We start from the raw sequence: 19,914 nt of genomic DNA on the forward strand, positions 1-19,914 counted from the left end.
TCCCATGGATACTTTACAGTTTTATTCTGCTGCCATAACATAGTCACACAGAAGAACTGAAGTGTAACAGGTCATGCTCTGCATTCAAATCTTTTTAATAACATTTAAACAAACCTACTCAAAGAAAACATTCCCCGGTTCTTTATTTGAGGGAATAAATTAAACACAAAAGGAAAAATACATACATGCTTGAAATAAATTTTAACATAGATATTAAAAAAATTTTGGGCAATATTAAAGAATGAAGTCTCAGAACCAGCCTGATGTTCTTACATATTTCAAATGAACGTAAATTAAAATGGAACATACTTATTTACTCCTCAAACTTCAGTGCAGCACAAAACAGTTTTAAGTGCCCTGGCACCAAAACAATATACAAATAATTAGTAGACTAGGCCACTGGTAAATTTACCATTTGTTATCAGTTTTTTTAATGCTGTAAGCGTGCATGATCTAAGCCATATGTGATAGTATTTCTTCATGTCCATCCCTCTTCTCTCGAACACAGCATTTATCTAGCTGCAAAGATGTAGTCAAATTGAAAACCCCAAGTACAAATTAACAGAATGACATCAAGCATGTTCATACAAACTTTGGACTGGAGAAATGGATGCTGAGCTAAACTTTCCGACCATTCCTACCTGAAATGTGACGTGTTTGTTACTAAGCTGACTGAAGTTTTTAAGCATGGTTAGCTAAAGCAGCCATTGAATATAAGGTTTTGGGCTTGTAGTAATTAGCTTGTATTCCCACCACCAGAAGCTCCTCTTCTAATAATTTGTTATACATGATAAGTGGGAAAGAAACCTGGAATTCAAACAAACATACATAGCTCTCAATCTTTGCTAGTTATGCCGTAAGTTGGCCTGTAATATATGAAATTAACAAAGTGCAAATGACTGCCAAAAGCAAAATTTGATATCCTGATTGTTATTTATCATCAGAAGGCTTTGTCTTGCTTCTTGCAGCCTTCAAATTGCAATTTAATAATTGGAAAAACTTTAAAACTGTACATACCAGTATTTATGTAGAGGAAAATTATGAACAGTTACACTCTTCCTATTAGTCCATATAAGTCAGCTTTAAGAAGCAGAACAGAATATATATCTGAAAAACATCTAGTTATATAAACATCTTCACCTTGTAAATTAGAGATTAAATAAAGGGTTTTAACAATATCATACCTACTCTAAAACCAAAATACTACATATCTGAAAAGCAGAATTGCATTTATTCAGTAGGACCCTGCTGGTGTTCAAAGCCAGGCTGAACAAGGCCTTGAGCAACCTGGTCTAGTGTGAGGTGTCCCTGCCCATGGCAGGGGGCACTGGGACTAGATGATTGCTAAGGTCCATTCCAACCCCTTAACATCCTATGATTTTTCTTAAGGTTGCCTGTTGTTTATTTCCAAGGATGCAACTTTAAGGAAATAAGCACTGTATCATTCTTAGATGAAGGGATTGATAAAAGAGAAAATGCATGAGAATGGGGCAGGATAGAGTAAGTGCTTATGTTCATTTCAGAAATCATGACATCTATGCAGCCAAGTTACAGAGAAGGTGTGGGGGAAGAGATCTAAAAGTGGATTTTAATTTTTTTTCATTAATACCAATATAATGGAACAGTATTACAATAGGTATGCCAGTTACATCTCTCTTATTTCTGTGGAAAATATTTTCCTCTCTGTCCCATGAAAAAGCTACTAGATAGATGTCTAGCTGTTCCTGAATTACTCTCTCAAGTTGTTTTTAATAATACTTTCATAATAAAAGAAATAAAAATAAACTTCAAGTCAAAGTGCAAGCCACCTTGTTTCAGCCCTTCATAAGAATGTTAATATTTTTCCTCATTCATCTTCACTTATTTTATAATATAAAACTTCATTGAGCTATTAGGAACTTAGAGTCCTGCACCCCTCACTGTACAGTCAAATCAGCAGATACTTCCTCTATTCAGCCCAAGTGGAAGTTTCTTTTCAAAATAATCATAGCAATATGGTATTTTTAAGCTGTCCTGGTTCTACAGAAGCAATGAGCAAATCTAAACTCTTAGCCTATTATTGTAACAAGAATTTCTCTGAAATATCTCTGCTACTTATTGAAAGTTTTTTAAGTAAGCTAGAAGGTAATTTTTCAAGTTTTGATCAGCTACAATAACCTTTCTATGATTGCACTGTAAACTGTTCCAGCTCTCTTATTTAAAGGAACAAACTTCATATCCCAAAGCCTGCTTAGAGGATGCTAAGAATATGAAAAAATATTATAGAAAAGGTTACTGATTGCAAGTGGGAAAAGTGATAGTTGAGTTCCTTCCTACATTAATCCTAGATTTTTTCTAGGCTATCCAGGCTTTTGGATGCCAGTTTGAACTCCTATGAGCATAATCAACCTGAGAAGCACAGTTAGTGGGAAATTCCCATATCATTACTAACTGCCAGCATTTTTAATGCTGTATGTTAACTTAGTCTTGTTTTAATCTGACCTTCTGAAATGAAGGTTCACAATAGCATGACTTGAGCCATACAGAAGAGGACTCTTGACAAAAGTTTTCTTAGTTAAGCTGTGGCTGATGATTCCAATGTTACTCCTGCTAGTAATACCTTAGCTGGAAAAAAGCCCCCAACAATATGTATCATCAGGGCCTAAAAATGGGGTGGGGGAGAAAGAGGAAAAGGAAGATGAAGACTTTTATCTTCAGGTACCATATACTATTCAAGTACCTTGTAGGAAAAAGGCAGCAATAGGAAACTTGAAGACAGTTTTACCCACAGAAATCAATTAAAAATATATCTATAGACACAAAATTTCAGTACTTAAAATGCTGCTATTTTGCTGGCTTCTCGAACCCCACTCAAGTAAGCTCCTGTAACGGTCTGAGGAAAGTGCCTATTTGTGGCCTGTAACAAAAAAAAACCAAAAAAAAAAACAGAGAAAGAAAAAAAGTCAATTGTTTCTAAAACTGATAGTACAAAATGTTAGTTTATAAGATCTGTTTTGTTTTCTTTAAGCATATACCTACATTTTTAAAAGCCAGGGAAACTCCTTAGAACATTAAAGGAAACACTCAAGATTTTAGCAACTTCAAAACTTGCAAGCAAGTCAGCTACAAAAGCAGCAGTCTCTTCTGCTATCTGCACTTTAGTGGGGTAGGTTAAGTTCTGCCCCAGTACAGAATGCACCCTACACCACCATGGTGCATTTGTTATTTTACCCACAAGTGGAGTAACAGACAATTTGACTAAAAATTCATTTTACTCCTGACCTGAAATATTTGAGACTTCCCATGCCCAGTAATAATATGAATAGAGAGGGTTCTGTGTCAAGAATCATTAGCATATTTAAATAACAATATTTGTATACTACCTCTACATGAATGATGTTGGGTAACAAGAGATGATCTTCCATAAGAAACTGCTCCCAGTAGCCCTAATCAATGGTAACAAGGATACTTACCTCACCAGCAAAAAACACTTTTCCTTGTATGTCTTCAGCTATCATGTCGTAAGCTTCGCCGCTGCCCCCGGTTTTCACAAAGCTGTACGCCATCTGCAGCCAAGGGTCATTGCTCCATCGAGTAACAAAAAACTTCACTGGCTCAGGAACCTCCTGCATAACCAAAACAGAAGTTAAGCAAAGAAAAGCTCAGAATTGCACAGTTTTTCTTTCAACAGTTTTTCTCAGTTTCTAGTAATCTTTGGAGTATTTAGTATTATTAAGATACAGATTAGATCACATTCCAGAATTAAATTCCTTTTTTTTATTACAGTACTAACCACAAAGATAATTTTGTTTGCTAGACTCGCCTGATGCCTGAAACATCACAGCTGCACTATTCTGAATGCAACAGATCTGCATATTGTAATACACCTAGAAGTACACAAGAAAAAAAACCTTAAAATACATATACACATACTCTTGTAAACAATTACAATACTGATGTTGTTCAACATGTACATATGTATAATGCAAGCAATTTTTGTGTTGGTTAGGCATAATGCTTGTTACATCTAGCTTGTTAAATGTCAAAATTCAATTTTCATTTTGGAGATAATTTTATTCCAATGGATCAATAAGATTATTTATCTAAGATCAGAAAATTAGCCGTCTTGAAAACTAGGTTCAGAGAGAAAACAAAAACCAGGAAGTCAGGATCTGGCTGAGCCACAACAAGTAATACTGTGTATTCTTTGTCACGTTGCAGCATGCAAATTCCACAGATTTCTACCAAAAAGAGCCTGGGTAGCACTTGTATGAAGGCTTAGTCAACTATAACTGTGTCTTACTCTGGAGGAGATCATGACAAGTAAACAGAAGCAGCTCTGCTTGCCTCTTGCACAAGATCTGCTATCCACAGATAAATTCCATTCAGGCAGCATATGAGAAACTCAAGCTCAAGCGATCAAAACAAGGAGCATCCAAATATGACAAGTTGTATGGATGTCTCAGAAGTAGCTCTGGTGCACCCCTGAAGCTATTTTGTCTTTGAAAAATCCCACTGCATCGTCCTCAGGTGACTGAAATTCACAACTGCTGTAAACCATGGAGACAGCCATGAAAATCACTCTGTGGACCAGAGTGGCACTGAAACCAAAGACCCATTTGCTGCATTTGAGATCAATGATACAGGTGAGATCATACATGAGATCAAGATACAGGTATGTGAACTTCCACTGCATGTGGTTCTTGTAACAATAAAGCATTACTAGTGAATGTTTCTAGGAATAGTTGAGTTTTCAGATACTGAAGTTCTTCCAAGATAATTAGTCCTGACATTTGAACCATCAGTAAAACTTGAGAGATCACCCCTGAACACAATCATTCCTGGGGATCTATCTGTTTGAAGTAAATTAATTGAGGCATTATTGTCTCTAGAGTGGAATGCAAATAACATGGCTAAGTGATAGTGTTTTGTTTGCCCTAGATTTCCCTGATTTTCCGATTTGTTTTTATCCTAATGATAATCTGGGGGAAGAAAAAAAGGTAGAAGCTTTTATCTAGGGTTTTTTACATTCAGGATGTACGGCCCTTGCTAGATCATTTTGCCCATACCTCCATCCCAAGACAGCTGAGAAAGGGTTGTTAGTTAGTAGAAGAGAAATGGATTGGATTGGATTGGTTTGGGGGTGTTGTAATTTCAGGTGCGTTGGCATGGCAGAAGGCAGAAATCAAATTCATCTAGCTTAAAGATCTTACCATATATTAGAAGTGGTGATGACCAGAAAAAAAGTAAGTATGTTTTGTGTTACCTGCCTGAAGTACTGCTTTTAATTAATTTTGCTTTTTAAAAGCATTTTAAAGGATGGTAGTTCATTTCTATTTTTCAGTTATATACTACTGTCCTTCAGAGAGATCTAAGGTATTTCAAGATACATTTTTCACACAAAAGACCAAAAATTGTGATTTTTAGTATGTCTCAAAGAAAACCTATGCCCTGAAACTGACAAGAAAAGAAAAATAGTTTTGTCAAAGGTCTGCCTATACATCATGAAGTACTACACTTGAAAGCTTTATTCTGGTGACAAGTTAATTCATGTCTTAATAAAAGAAGCTTGCTTCTCTTACCTGCTCCTTAAACAGCTCTTGGAGTACAGTCATACACTGTTGCAGTACTTGTTGGTCATCTAAATTCTTAATGGTTGTCACAGCATCTCCGGTGACCACTGACATTAAAATGCTTTCTTTGCCCTAAAACAAGACCTTATTAAGTATTTCATAAACAGTCTCTTTTAATTGGTATTGCAAAGCTTTTTCCAGCTGCAAAGCAACTGTTGTTCTAGAGAAAAGTGGGTTTAATTCCTTGGAACAAAGGGTGCATATTCTACAGTAATTATGCTCAATTTACAACATCTGATGTCTTGTTCACAAATCTGTTACAAAAATCAGCCCCTTTTACTACTTGCTGAATTCACTGAAAACTTCCTATCTACCTACTTAAAGGCTGTACCCCAAAAAAATTACATTAATAGTGTTATTCTTTGTGCACCCTCTTAAGCTTCAGTTTTCTGCCAAACTTTCACCTCAGCTGTACTCCATTTCCAAAAATGTGGTGACAGAGAGTCTATTTAAATACTCGTTAGATATGTTTTTGATTAGACCAATACTAGGTTCTTACCAGCAGATTTTGGACCAAGAAATGAAAGGTCACATCTACTGTTACTTCCTTCCATTTCATGACATCTGCTACCATGCAGAAGTTTTAGAGGTGAAGAGGTGAGTAGGGAGAGCCCACAGGTTCTGAGTGCCTTTAAAGTACTCTGCCTCTCTTGTTTATGTGAGGGAATAATTATTCTGTTACTGACTTTGATAACTAGTAGAGAATAGCTATGAAGAAAATTAAGCATTATATTTAGGGTCTCTGGACAGCACCAGCACAGTGAACCTGTGGTAGCATGAGCTTAAGAGTACTGGAGAGAACTCATTTAAGCAAAGTTGTATACAGGCACAAATCAGGCAGTAACAGAGCACAAACGTCACAGGATGGTCTCCTTTTGGAGTGAGACATCAGGTTACAAAATGGCCTTTTAATTGCTGCCAAGTACTAAGCAGCAGCTGTTGTAAAAGTATGAAGAGGTACAACATAAATGTGTAATGTATCTGCTTGGGACTGGCAGGGAAGAGAAACGTGATGTCAATCCACTGGTTTCAATTTGCTTTGAAATTCATGAGTGTGAAACCTACCCTACAGATCTCAGTTTCATACACAGCTTGGTATTTGTCTTTTCTTCTGCTATTCCAAATAGTTATTCGGAATACTGCAAGCCAGTAAGCATCAGTAAGTCAGCATAATCTTTTTAACTGGATTTTTAGCTGATTTAATAAGGGAACAGAGTCCTAAACTGGAAGTGACTAGTAGCCTTTTTCCCACATTAGCAGATTTATAGTAAAGAATTACAGACTTGTCTTCAGTAGAGATTGAGAATGTACTTGCTTGTATATTAGTCTGTATCTGAACAATGGCAAACATTCCCATTTATTACAACAAAATATTGATGAGCTTTATCTAGATAAATAACAGTGCTTATTCCACTACTCAGAATAGCTGCAGATGGGGGGGGGGGCATGGGAAGAAGAAAAATTTTGTTGTTTAGTAATTATTGCACCTAGATTTCAAACTGAGTTTATGAAGGGCCAAGAGAAAACACAGTTGGCATATATCATACCTCTGGATCCATGTCATAGAAGACACTAAAGAGCCCACGTTGGCTGGAATTGGGTGGAACATGACCAAAAAAATCAGCTCCTTGAATTTTACTGTCCCAAAATCTATATGGAAACTGCAAGGCAATCTAGAAAGATATAGAAAAATGGAATTTAAGCATTTTGTACCACAAAACTCCTAACAGGATATAGTATATGTTCTTCTAATGTGTTTTCCTGTTTCCACTCATTTAGACACAGCTCTTCCTATGAGTGGGTCTCAACAGAGAATATATGAACCTGTCCTCCAAGGGGGACAGGCAAAGAAAAAAAAATGCTGATGTCATAAATTGCAAATGCACAGAATATCAAATCCACAATGGAAGTAATTGTGTAAAATGCTCAAGAAATTCAGCAGATTTTTTTTAAAACCTAATGTGTAACTTAAATGAGCGGCATCCTGTATTTGGAGTTTCTTAATCTTGTCTTTAAATTTCAACATTGTCATAATCCTGTTTCTGGCAATACTTTGTTACTGTTTTGTTCTAAGCTCACATTTTACTGGGGAGCTTTTCAGGAGAGGTTGTGTTTTTGTATTGGGAAAGGATAGGAGATTTTACACTGGTCCAACACACAACTTTCAGTATTCTTCACAAATACTTTATGAATTTACTAGGTTAAAATGACCTGAAATAAACACATTATTGAAAGATCCAAGACCATCATGAATCTACATTAATAACAAAATATTTAAGGCATGAAATTCTTCTGTGAACAGTTTAAAAACGCCATTAAGTTGTGAAATCTAAGAAACAGAAATACATGTGATCCCTGATAACATTTTACTCTCCTGGGCTCCTACAAGTAAAATATAAATGTATGTTTATGCAGCATAAACCCTGAAAAATACACTGCAAAAGCAACAGGGGAAAAACAGCCAATGTTTCTATTAGAAGATTAAAGATAATGTGAAATCACTTACTTTCTCAATGACTCCCGCTCCCAAACTATTAATGGCTTTAATTTTTTTTTCTGACAGTGGAGGATTAAACTGAATGGCATTTTTCTGAAGAAGGGCCAGTGGTACAGTCACTAATACCTGAAAGAAATAGCTACAATCACAACAGTACCAAAACCTGAATACAGTACTTAAGCCTCACAACATCCTCCTAGCTATCTTGGATTATGCTAGTAGGATGCAGCATAATAATGAGCCAGACATTTCTAGATTAGTGTCTGGTTTTAGTTCCCATTAATGGGAAACGCATGCCTTACATTCAAGTGAGAACAGAACCCACAGTTCACTGATTTTAAGTCATAGTCTGATGAACTGCTTGTATCACAGTGGCTAACTATGCTACCAATACTTCAGTAAATGACAGTCAATGGCTCTCAGATTAACTAAACGGTCTGTTTGAAATGAGAGATAGAAAGTCAGTGATTTGGTTTGGTTTGAATTCCTTCAGAGATTCCTTCTCTTTAAAATACACTCAGTAACACTGTTGATGCCAATCCAATCTTTATCAAGTTTATGTATCGTTTTAAAAATTACTGAAAGCTAAATTACTCAGCATGAAGAAGGTGGGGACACAAGGAATAAGAGAGACTGAGAAATAGGGGTTGTCAAATCCTGGAAATTTTAACATGATACACATGCTAAGGGGGGTAAAGCTGAGCAGGGAATGGAACTAGATAACATAAATGTCACTTCAAAGAAAAAATCTACTTCTTCACATTTTTAGTACTACCCTTTATAGTCCTTCGTTTTTCAAGTCAACTCATACTGAAATCTCAAGCATGCTCACCAAAAATGAGGCTCTAGGACACCCAAACAAAGGCCACTAAAAGACATGAGCATTCATCTTTGAATGGGGAAAAAATGGACTAAATAGTATTCTGAGAGAAAGAAAAAAAAAAGGACATGTACTGTGTGTTCTCTAAAATTCTTAGTCTTGGAGTATACTTGGTACCTTTTGTGTTGTCCACACTGTTCCATCTGCAGTAGTGATCTGCACTTCTTCACCAGAAAAGTCAATGCTCTGAACCTATTAAAAGACACATTGAGAGAGTATACTACAAAATGTATATATGCAATGCAAATTCCAGCAATAACAGCTAAAATAGCACTTGTCAGCAATCTAGGAAGTGAATAGCACAAATTTCCAGAGAAATTCAGAAAGACAAAAAATAGCCTTCATGAAGCTGAAAAAGAAAAATCATCATGATTCTAACATGTAAGATCATATAATAATACTTAGGTACTGACAGTCCTCAGAGAGAATTTCAGAAATGTTGAAATTGTCCTCTTGGTTCTTTTTAAAGACAAGTTGAACAGTCACAGGCACAGATTTGCCTGGTCCCAAAGAATACAAATACATGACTGGGTGTTTCAAAGCAATCCAAGACAGGCACTGCATTAATGTTTTCCAGACTCACTGGGAAATTCAGCCGGATGTCCAGCCCTTCTGCCAACTTATCAATCACAGTTGAATATCCCACAGTTAAAAGAGTGTGATCTCCAGCAAACTGGGCAAAAAATTCATTGTGGTCCCATGAGCGTGCAGATACCTGTGGACAGAACATAACTGGCTGTTTCTACTGGTGAGGGGACATGGGTACTATGAAAAGTTCCACACTTTAGAAGAAGCCACCCTAGCCCCTTTGCAACTGGGGAAAAAAAAAGTGTATCACCAGAATTTATGGCAATGCTGACAAAATCAAAATGCTTATTTGCCTAATGCTAGTATATAACACGAATTGCTGGATTAAGGAAAGTCATAATAGGGGTTGGTCACTAGCAGGGAATTAATGGTACTGCTTAGTAGAGAAAACAAGGAAAATATTACAAAAATCCAGGTGAATTGCAGTGCATTTATTTCAGTTGACTGTATCTAGCAAAGCAATAAGATTTTACAGCCTTAGGACTTCATATAAAAATGGAAATAGCTTATTTCCCAACAGGAAGAGGAAAATAAGACACAAAAAAAACCCAACTAAATTGAATTTTTCTGTCACTTTGGAGGTTGTTCCATGATACCTTTCATTGACTTTGTCCTCCAGCCCCTGCAACCTTATAGTTAATAAAACAGTAGTATTTGCACTAAGCAATTGCCACTTAGCAGCGAAAAATCTGAAACAATTCTCAAACTACTATTCAGATGCCAATTCTTATCATTGCAGATGCATAAAATCAATCATATTTTGATTTCAAAATTGAAGGTAAGGTAGATTTTTGCATCTTTCTTAATTCCCCTGGGCACTCATGGAATATGAAAATTTGACATCTCAAAATATTTTCTAGTGATTGCTCTGGTATAGCATTGTCTTGCAGAATTTTGTTATGTTCTTGTGTGCTTCTCAGTTCAGATTTGTGCATCTGCACATATCAGTCAGCTGTCCCACTGCTGTAGTACAATTGACACTAAATGTCTTTAAATGTAGCAACAGGACCGAGTAAACAATGCACTGCTAACAACATGATACTTTTGTATTTCCTGGAGCTGCTTGGCTAAAACTGAAGTCAAGAGGGCAGCCAAGTGTCAGGTAGCCAAGAGAGTTCCTAGGAGTGGTGAACTGGGGCTCACCACCAGGAGGTTGGAACACTTCAGGAGTCAAATGCCTTTATTCTCAAGATACATAGCAGGGTAGAGAAATACCTCAGTTTCTAAACAGAGCTGAGAAGCAGAAGTCACACCCAGCATCTGAGGAGGAGTAACTCTCCTGTGAATCCTATCACCCAGCATCTCAGCAAAATGCCCAGCTCCCTTCTAACCATCTACTCTCAACTTCTACTTAAAGAGCATCTCACTGGAAGCACATCAGGAGCTTCCATCAGATTAAATAAGGCAGTGTTGGAGTCAGTGTCTCAGTGCTTTCAAACAACAGGTTGTGGGTGTAGTAGAAATAGTCAGGATAGCTGATTCTTCCTCTAGGGCCATAGAATGGATCAGGTGATTTCTCAGTGTTACTTCTGACTCTGTCTTCAGTGAAGCTCAGTCACTTCAGAACACAGCTGTCAAAACCCACCTGAGAGAGATTGCTGCCGCAGGCATATTCCAAATTACTGAGATGGAACTGCAGTACTTTTTCTTCCAGCTCACTGAACTGGATACCAGACTCCTGAATAAAAGCTTTATAGATCTCTTGTATTTTTTCTGTGAAAGAACACATTTAAAATAAGAATATATGACAATTTGTCAGAAGTGCTACTGCATTTCAACGTGCTGTTCCGTGGATCACAAGATTTTCATGTTTATTGCTAATTTGTACCAAGATGTTTTTCTTATCATTTTAAAAATAGAAAATCAAAACCACAAGATCTTTTCACTGATAAAGTATAACTTTGTCCTTTACTCACAGGTTTCTGAGTGAAACAGGAGAGAAATTATTTGTTTAGCTATCATCAATGTAGAGTTGAAGATTTCAGGTAAAATACACTTTAAGATAATGAAGTATCCTTGCAAATAAATCCTGATTAATTTTTACAAAATCAAAGAACTGAGAAATTTGATCTAGGGCTCACTGAAGAACATAGGAGTTACTAATTCTGTCTTACAGAATCCATGCTGAAGAGATTTGGGAGGCAGACATTTCTGAGCAAGTTTATTTTTTGCTGTTGAGTTTGCAAGCTGTGAGTGTGGTAGGAGGCGTTACCAATGGAGATGGGACTATTCTTGCAAGCAGAAGGCTTTGATCAGGCTCTTTTTTAGGCAGATTAGTCAAAAAGTATAAGAGCTAAGTCTAGCATGGCCTGCTTCAGCCAGAAGCAAGTCTTTTGAACTGCTAGTGACACTACTTAAAAAAAGCTACCTCATGAAAACAAGATACAATATCAGAAATATCTATTGGATTTCAGGTCAGATGGACAGCCACAGACTTCTCAACACATCTGATGTAAGAGCCAATTTAATATAGAACTTTATGAACACAGCCAACATCTTCACTTTGCAATACATGTCTCACTTACCACCAAGAGGAACATCTTGATGTTGGGTTTTATCTTTTCTCCACTCAGAGACGACATCTAGGATGGCATTGAAATGAAAGTCCATACGTTTATCAATAGTGGGATCTGTTATCCTTCCACCTTCCTGGATCAAGTCACATTTCTCCCCTAGTTTGTGCATTTTAATGCCAAGCTTAAGAAAAAGACATTTTATTGCTTTTTTAAGTATGGAAAACTACAGCACCCAGCCCGCTCAAAGTTACTTAACCTAAGGTGAGTGCCTCACATTTAAGTGATAACATTTAAAAAACATCAACAACATTAGTCAGAGTAAATCTTGCTCTCTTCAAACTGGAATATCAACAATCCTTCTATCTGTTAATTGTCCACAAATTGGTTTTTTCCCACTTTTCCATCCTTTCCTTTATTGGGGATTCACAGAAACTTTCTCTGGAACTTTCCTGTCAGGCAAGGGAAAGTTGCAGTACAGAAATTTAGTCTGGTAAACAAACATGATGAACCAGTCTCCTTTTTTTCTACCTCAATTTATTTTCTAAGTCACAATTAAAATCAGTTACTTTCTACAACTTTCTGGTGTCTGAGGCCCAAACAGTTCACTGAATTCAGAAATTGACAGGATATTGATTGCCAGTTAACCACCAATGTTATTAACAACCAAGCAAAGAAAGAAATTATTTGGAATTAAACCTTGCTTTGCTTGTCCAACCTGCATTGAAAACACAACAGAGCTAAATTCAAATAAAGATGGTTTTGCATTCTACAGAGTCAATCCAGAAAAAATAGCACAAATACAGTGCTAATTTCTTCCTAGGGACTTTTTACTTAGGACATGCTCCAGTGTTTTTCACGTATCCTCACATCTCTCTAGGCTGTTGGTCACCACTGCAAATCTTAAAATACAGCTGTACTTTCAATGAAAAATTACATTAAATGACCACAAAGGGATGAGTATCTGAAGTCTATCCAGAAGTCATTGTTCCTCATTTCATAAATAAAACATTTTTTATAAAAACCAGAATTTCTTCATGGCATTATAGGGCACTAAACAATTGAAATGGCGTGGGCTGGATTTGCACATGTCTCGGAGGAAAACCCATACTCAGATTCCACATGGAGAAATTCAGATTCCTACCTCCAAAAAACCAAAACCAAACCAGAAAGTAATAAGAATTTTTAAAGAAATTTAACTGCAGCATGTTTTCATCAGTAGCAATTTAGTGTTAGACATGTTAATCTTAACTAGAGCAAAATTTTACTAGAATTTGAGAGGCAGCAAAGGCAAATCCATCACAAAAGCAGTATCCTCCCCCAATAAAGCCTTTCCCAGCCCTAAGGAAAGCTGCTGGGGGACCTTCCATGTTGCTACCTGTAGAAAAGAGGAAAAAAATGGTTTCTTCTGGTTCTGAAGCTGGAGCCACCTTGCGTTTTTTACATAATGTCCCTGAAACCATTCTAGAGCCTTTCTCTGTTCCCAACTGCTATCAAAGATATATTAGCAACATGGGGTTTACTTACAATGCAGAACAGGATTTTAATCATGTCACAAAAAAAGGACTCCCACCCTTACCCAGCCATCTGAGCCTGGCTTTAACAAGTTTTTCACTAGTGATAATCATGACCACTGCAGGAACCCACTTGCTCACACATTAGTGCCATTGGGTTGTTGACACATCCATTGACGATTTGTGCGCCTCTTCCAACAGTGACTCCTGTGAACGTCTTGTCGTCCCACACTCGGCCACCAATTCTGTCCTTAGCTTCTAAAACAATGACCTGTGGCAAAATGCAGCTTAGTAAATTGCAAGATTTAATTCTATTAAACATATTTGTTCAACTCCAGAGCAAAGGAGAAAACAAAACACAAAAGAAACCCCTGAGCAATCCAGCAATGTTAGCAATCTTAACACTTTTTTTCATTTCTGTATTATTTGTAGTTCATTTACGCATTTAAATCATCTTAGAAAGGTTACACTTTGGGATATACACATATAAATATAACTGTTACTTTAGAAACAAGCCAGACAAAAATAAGCCTTTTTAAAAGAGCTGGAGATTTATTCTGGAAATCCCAAAAATGGAGTTTAAGGCATGCTACAGGCTATTGAACACAATGATCTGTGTGCAGAGTTCTGTACAAAATATATGCTGCATGCTGTTTAATTTTAGATACAAATAAATGCTGGTTTTAAACAGCAGGTTTACTCAGTAAAACTGCAGATTAATTAGGGTGCATACATGTTTGTAACAAGAATGTAGGCTTTTTCTTTTTGATGAACACTTTTCAAAGAGAGCAAGTCTGATTTCTTAGTGTAATGTACTCTAAAGTTTCTTACCTTAATTCCAAAGTTGTGCAGTTGTCGGGCTGCTGCTAATCCTGCTGCACCAGCCCCAACAATAATGACAGATTTCTAAAAAATATTAAAGTATTTAAATAAAAATAGTTAGAAATAAAATAGAAATTGTAATTTCACTCTCATTTGGTAAAGGTAAAAATGTTTGTAGAAGTCTAGGCTCTTTTGTCATCTAAAGTAATCTGTGATAACTTTTAAAGATGACAGTGCATTTAATATAGAAAAAAGAGCAGTGGTAGCTTTGAAAATAGTTAAAGTTTTTAAGGACTTCAAAAGAAGATGCCTCAGTTTTTTTTAATGAAAGAGCTGAAGTAACAAAAAGTAACAAAAGTAGGACTCTAATTGAATTTATCAGACAAGAAACATACTTCCCTTGTAAAGATTTCAATCATAGATTGGGTTGACCAGTAAAAACTATTTTATAAATGAAAAACATCTACAAATACACTTTCCAAACATTACAATTTCTAGGAGATATCCTGTTACAGAATATAGTAATTTAATAAGCTTTGGGTGCTATCTAACAACTTTCTAGTCATAAACATGTTCCCTCTTAATCATAGTTTTTGCAAACCAACCTGGAATAGCAATTTCCTGACCTATGGAAACAGAGGTGTATTATAGGAGCCACAGAACCTGTATATTTTTCACACAGTTCCTATCCATTTGAACAGCACATGGGAAGCACAAACCCATGGGAATAAATTCCACAGATTTTAGTGGGAAAAAATCTTTTCTGGAAGGAGTCTCATTGATGTAGTTTCCATACCCATTGAAGGCATAAGAGAACAATGTTAAAAACTTTCCATATATTAGGTTTTAGATGTAATTTTACTATCATTCCATCCATTTATGTAAATGAGCCAAAAATGCAGAACCAAAAAAATTATTGTATGCACCATTTAGTTTTATAGCACTAATAATGTAGGGATTTATCACAGCAACTTACATTGTGGTATTCCTTAGGAAGAAGGTACTGGTCAGAACTGACTGACAAAATCCCTGTATTAATTAACCCTTTCCTTGTCATAAAATACAGGATCCTCTCCATTTCCTGTACACAGCGGATCCGCACAAGCCCCCGAACAATTATATGATGGATACATTTTTGAGGGGTGAGAGCCTCCTGCAAAGGAGAAAGGAAGAATAGAAATTGTTGATTTTTGAATATTCCATTAATTCATACACTTACATCATATATAAACTGTAAACCAAATGGTAAAAAATCACACCTCAGGCTTCTGAGAGCATTTTAAAAGATTTTTTGTGGAAATTTCTTGTTAGCGAGGTTTACACAGTAAGGTAACAATTTATTAAGTAAGATTAGCATAGAATAAAACCATGTGAGTCTACAAGAGACTTTTGATAACTCCATGGTATGTTCCATTAGTACAGGAATGGTATTGAAATGGATTCTGATTTACAAAATGAATCTAGATGGTGGCAATGTTCACAATGGCATTCCAGTAAAATCCATTCCAAAATGACATTCTGAAGGAAAAGGAGAATAATATCCAAAACCTTTCACATAAATGCAGACATCCGTATCAGAAAGCATTGGTATGTGAAACTTCAGGTGTTCTATTGAAGGCAGTGCCATAGGCTTAGCCTAAACAAAAAGACAATCACTTCCCTGTCCAACAATGAGGTTAAAAAAAATATCAAATCATAAAGCACCACAAAACACTGTTTAGACATGTTCAAGCATCCCTTTAAAAAGTTAATAGCTGGAAAAGCACTGTAGAGTGATAATAATTTTAAAACTTCTGATTTTTACTGCAAAAGAAGCTCCTATGCAGGGAAAGGATAGGGAAAGGGGGAAAGAGGGAAAGGGGGAAAGAAAAACTCAACCCCAACAAGTCCCCAGAACCCAGCCAATCTTAGAATGGACTTTCAAAAACATGAGAGCAATTTTTTTCCCATGAAAATTTACCCCAAATATGGGTACATAAGGAGACATCCAAGGAGTCCCCATACCAGAAAAGCTGCTATTATTTTGAAACAAACAAATTAATTATCAGCATCTCTTACCTTGCAGTTTGTGTACCACAAAGCCAAAATCAAGTTTCTCAATGCCAGGTACATGGTAGGATCTCGTGAATATTCTGGGAACTCATAGAGCTCATCCAGTTCCATGACATCTGGCCTCACACAAAGTGCTTTCCCACATTCATTGGGCTGGTAAAAAGGCTGGAAATACTTGTTCATGCCTGCAACTGCATAAAGAACACACCAGGAATTAGTCATACTCCATCATATCTTCATCATGTCCTTCTCTCTCTAAAACAATCCACTGACCTCACACAGATAACAAGGAAGCTTTCCAGCCTCTAGGAGCCTCCATAATGACTTCATTTACATGGCTCTCCTCCCTCCTGCCCTCTAGGCTGTGCATTAATTATTGTCCTGCTGCCTCATGGGTATGCCTTGGACCTATCAGAGCTGAAGTTTTGCCAAAGAAACAGTCACTTTTCATGGCACTCCAATGCCCTGAGGAGTCCAACAAGGAGGAGGATCTAAATTCAAGGACTAGCCTCACTACAGGCTCAGGCAGTACTCTGAACTCCTTTCTTCTTCAACACCCAATACTGCCCAGAGGGGATAATAATTACTCATCTTCCACATTCAGTATTGGTAGCTCTATGTAATGAAGTTTTCTGTTAAGCAGATATAACATCTGTTGAACATATGAACAGATTTATTTTCAGCACCTAAGGAGAACAAAGCCTTCTAAGACAACACATAAGCTGAAATTTCCTCAAAGCACTCTGAGATGAGTGTGACAATCCTGAAATACCTTTCTCTATACCTGACCTATTCTGCTGATTTGCACTCCCAGGCCGTCACTAGCAAAAAAAAGAAACCTAAACAGAATCTGAATGCCTTAAGAAATCAATTTATTTTCTTCAAAGCCCCAAAGATCCATGATATAAAAACCAGCAGAATCCTAGGGGGTTTTGGTAAATCTTCATTTCCTTAAGAATGCAAACAGTCTTTAAGTACCCGCATGGTAATTTCTTGTTTCTGTACACAAATGGCAGTGGCACACAGAAAGCCTCTGCAGTCTGTGCTTGCTCCCTAAAGAAAAGCTGTAAGAAATGTATTACCTTTAACTTACAAACAAGCAAATAGCATCAAATGACAGAGGCAGTCACACAGAGACTGTTTTAGTGCTGAGAACAGAACCAGTGTTCTGAATCAGGGGAATTGATGTGCCTTATAAACTCAGCTATAGGACAAAATGTATCACACCTATTTAGGCAACAGAGCCCAGCAGATGGCCCTTACCAGTCACATTAGGCACACTCTTTAGGTGCTCTAACTTCACAAGGTTGGATTCACCAGGTGACCGATTAGTGCTGGTACAGGATGGACTCATGCCCACGCAGTCTGGATAATATGCAGCTAGAAAGGGAGCTGCCACACTGTCTTTCAGCAAAGGAGGGAGTATGAGCATGGAGTACCACCAATGGTCTGAAACTTCAGCCACTCTCTGGCCAAGCGGAGAAGTGAAGGAAAGAGGGGAGAAGAGAACATGTCAGTACTTCAAAAACGTTGGAAAATGAACCAATTTCCCCCCTCCCTCCAAAAATGAGACCAAAAAGCACTAGAAGTACCAATGTCAGAATTGCAAGTCATAAAGACATTTTCTCTCCCTCTTTCCCCTTCCTCAGCCTGATACAGAAAACCTGTAGTATTGATCTCTTCTCAGACATGGAGCTGAAACTTCACAAACTCTACAGCACATGGAAAGCAAACAAATGAGACGTGCCATAACAACACGTCTATGCCTTATCAGGCCCTTTATAAAACATTTACAGTCACTTATGCATCCAGAAATCTGAACTTAGAACTAAGTCCACACTAACTGATTAATTTAATTTAGATTCTGCTATCCCCATCAAAGACCTCCTAGAACCCTAAGAAGCACTAATGATTCACCCTTAATTTAGAAGTCAGACATGCATTAGGGAAACAAAGCCACAAAGCTTCTACAAGAGTCAACAATAAGCTTGAATGTGTTCCCTGTAGAAGTACCCTGTAGAACACAGAGAAGTACCTCAGGTACACTTGTGAACATGGCTTATTGAACAAAAGTTTATAGGAAATCAGAAATGCAGGGTGACATGATCACAAACCCCTTGAAACACCAATATACATCTTGTATGTACATTTTGTATTACAAGGGAGAGGAGAGAAAACATGCTTAGGAGCTCTCTTGCAGTCTTCAAAAAAGTGAGGCTAGCTTGACTAAAGAGAGAAACCACATGAAGGATGAGGAAATTTTAGGATGGAGAATTTTACTTGAAAGCTGGCAACAGAATACTATTTTGCCTGATCAAAAATGAGAATTAGGAGTAAACTTTGAGTCACAGGCCATGACTAAACGACACCACAAACCACTTGAAAGCTACTTAGTATGGTAAGGGAAAAGAGGAAAAATATGAGAAAACAAAAGGGTCTAGGCTCTGTTGTAAATAGTGTTTCTCAATTTCCTGAGCAAAATGCATAAATACTGACATAATTGGTCAAAGAAGCAAAATAAAAAAGGAAATAAATATGCCATGCTTTAAGATTGTTTTCATATTGTAGGACAAATGAGGAGGGACAGCCACTACTCACCAAGTCCTCAGGCATGGAACATTGGTCTGAGCCCTCAGTCTGAAAGAAAAGGGAATGGTATGAGAGCTATTCTTAAGCTGTATGGAAAAAATTAAGTATAAAGCAAAATAATTTTCTATGGCATAATTCTCTAATTAAAAAAAAAAAAATTTAAAAGTGCTTAGTGTTAACCTTCTGTAGTATACATGAATGTCAAAAAAAAGAGGTAGAGAAATGTGTCGGTTAAAAACACAGCACGCCATAAAGCAAAAGCACTCTAAAAAACGTTTCTCATTTGTTAAGTAAGTTTCTACCGATCAGACATTAAAATTTACATTCTATTCCATAAAATGGGATAGAACACTGAAACAAATTCAGAAAAAAACAACAGAATTTTATAGAAAAATTCTGGAAATAGCCCACATTTTTCCAGAGCAACTCTTCCAGTCTACACTATAAAAGAGAGTTTCATATTTATTTTAAGAGTATCTTTATCACGGAGTTTCAAAATTAAATGCTGACCCTTCAGGTTTTCATATGGTCACTATTTTCATGTTATGTTTTTTCATGTTATAAGTGCCATACAGATTCTATGGCACTTTAAGGACTCTTTCAAATTTCAGGAGTTATCTTCATGCCAAAGCTGACACTTTTTATGTAAAGCTCCATGACAGACTTGATAGCAATTAGGAAAAGCTCATTGAGCTTTTCAAATGCTTTCCTCAATAATGAAAAAAGGCCACACAAAACTGAAATGATAATTTTGGTGTATTTCTATTTTGTACATGCTGATAATAATCCCCTAGCTGACAAAGATATTTCAGATACTTGTTTCTTGACAGAAAACAAAAATTCCAAG

At 36.7% G+C, this 19,914-nt stretch overlaps 1 protein-coding gene across 1 annotated transcript in view; it reads right to left on the minus strand.

Annotated features, from left to right (window-relative positions):
- The window catches only part of KDM1B (lysine demethylase 1B), a 27,591-nt gene continuing 7,677 nt past the window's right edge, over positions 1 to 19,914 (minus strand). The window contains exons 8-22 of the mRNA XM_054644489.2: positions 19,077 to 19,115; positions 17,742 to 17,946; positions 16,485 to 16,669; positions 15,403 to 15,579; positions 14,436 to 14,510; positions 13,738 to 13,875; positions 12,103 to 12,274; positions 11,163 to 11,290; positions 9,573 to 9,704; positions 9,107 to 9,181; positions 8,119 to 8,235; positions 7,160 to 7,285; positions 5,562 to 5,684; positions 3,453 to 3,605; positions 1 to 2,896 (exon numbers count right to left, since the gene is read on the minus strand). Of these exons, the coding sequence (XP_054500464.2) occupies positions 2,813 to 2,896; positions 3,453 to 3,605; positions 5,562 to 5,684; positions 7,160 to 7,285; positions 8,119 to 8,235; positions 9,107 to 9,181; positions 9,573 to 9,704; positions 11,163 to 11,290; positions 12,103 to 12,274; positions 13,738 to 13,875; positions 14,436 to 14,510; positions 15,403 to 15,579; positions 16,485 to 16,669; positions 17,742 to 17,946; positions 19,077 to 19,115 (1,929 nt within the window). The 3' untranslated portion in view covers positions 1 to 2,812. The remainder of the gene's footprint in view (positions 2,897 to 3,452; positions 3,606 to 5,561; positions 5,685 to 7,159; positions 7,286 to 8,118; positions 8,236 to 9,106; positions 9,182 to 9,572; positions 9,705 to 11,162; positions 11,291 to 12,102; positions 12,275 to 13,737; positions 13,876 to 14,435; positions 14,511 to 15,402; positions 15,580 to 16,484; positions 16,670 to 17,741; positions 17,947 to 19,076; positions 19,116 to 19,914) is intronic.

The sequence above is a fragment of the Agelaius phoeniceus genome, chromosome 1, assembly GCF_051311805.1.
Source record: "Agelaius phoeniceus isolate bAgePho1 chromosome 1, bAgePho1.hap1, whole genome shotgun sequence".
Classification (NCBI taxonomy): domain Eukaryota; kingdom Metazoa; phylum Chordata; class Aves; order Passeriformes; family Icteridae; genus Agelaius; species Agelaius phoeniceus.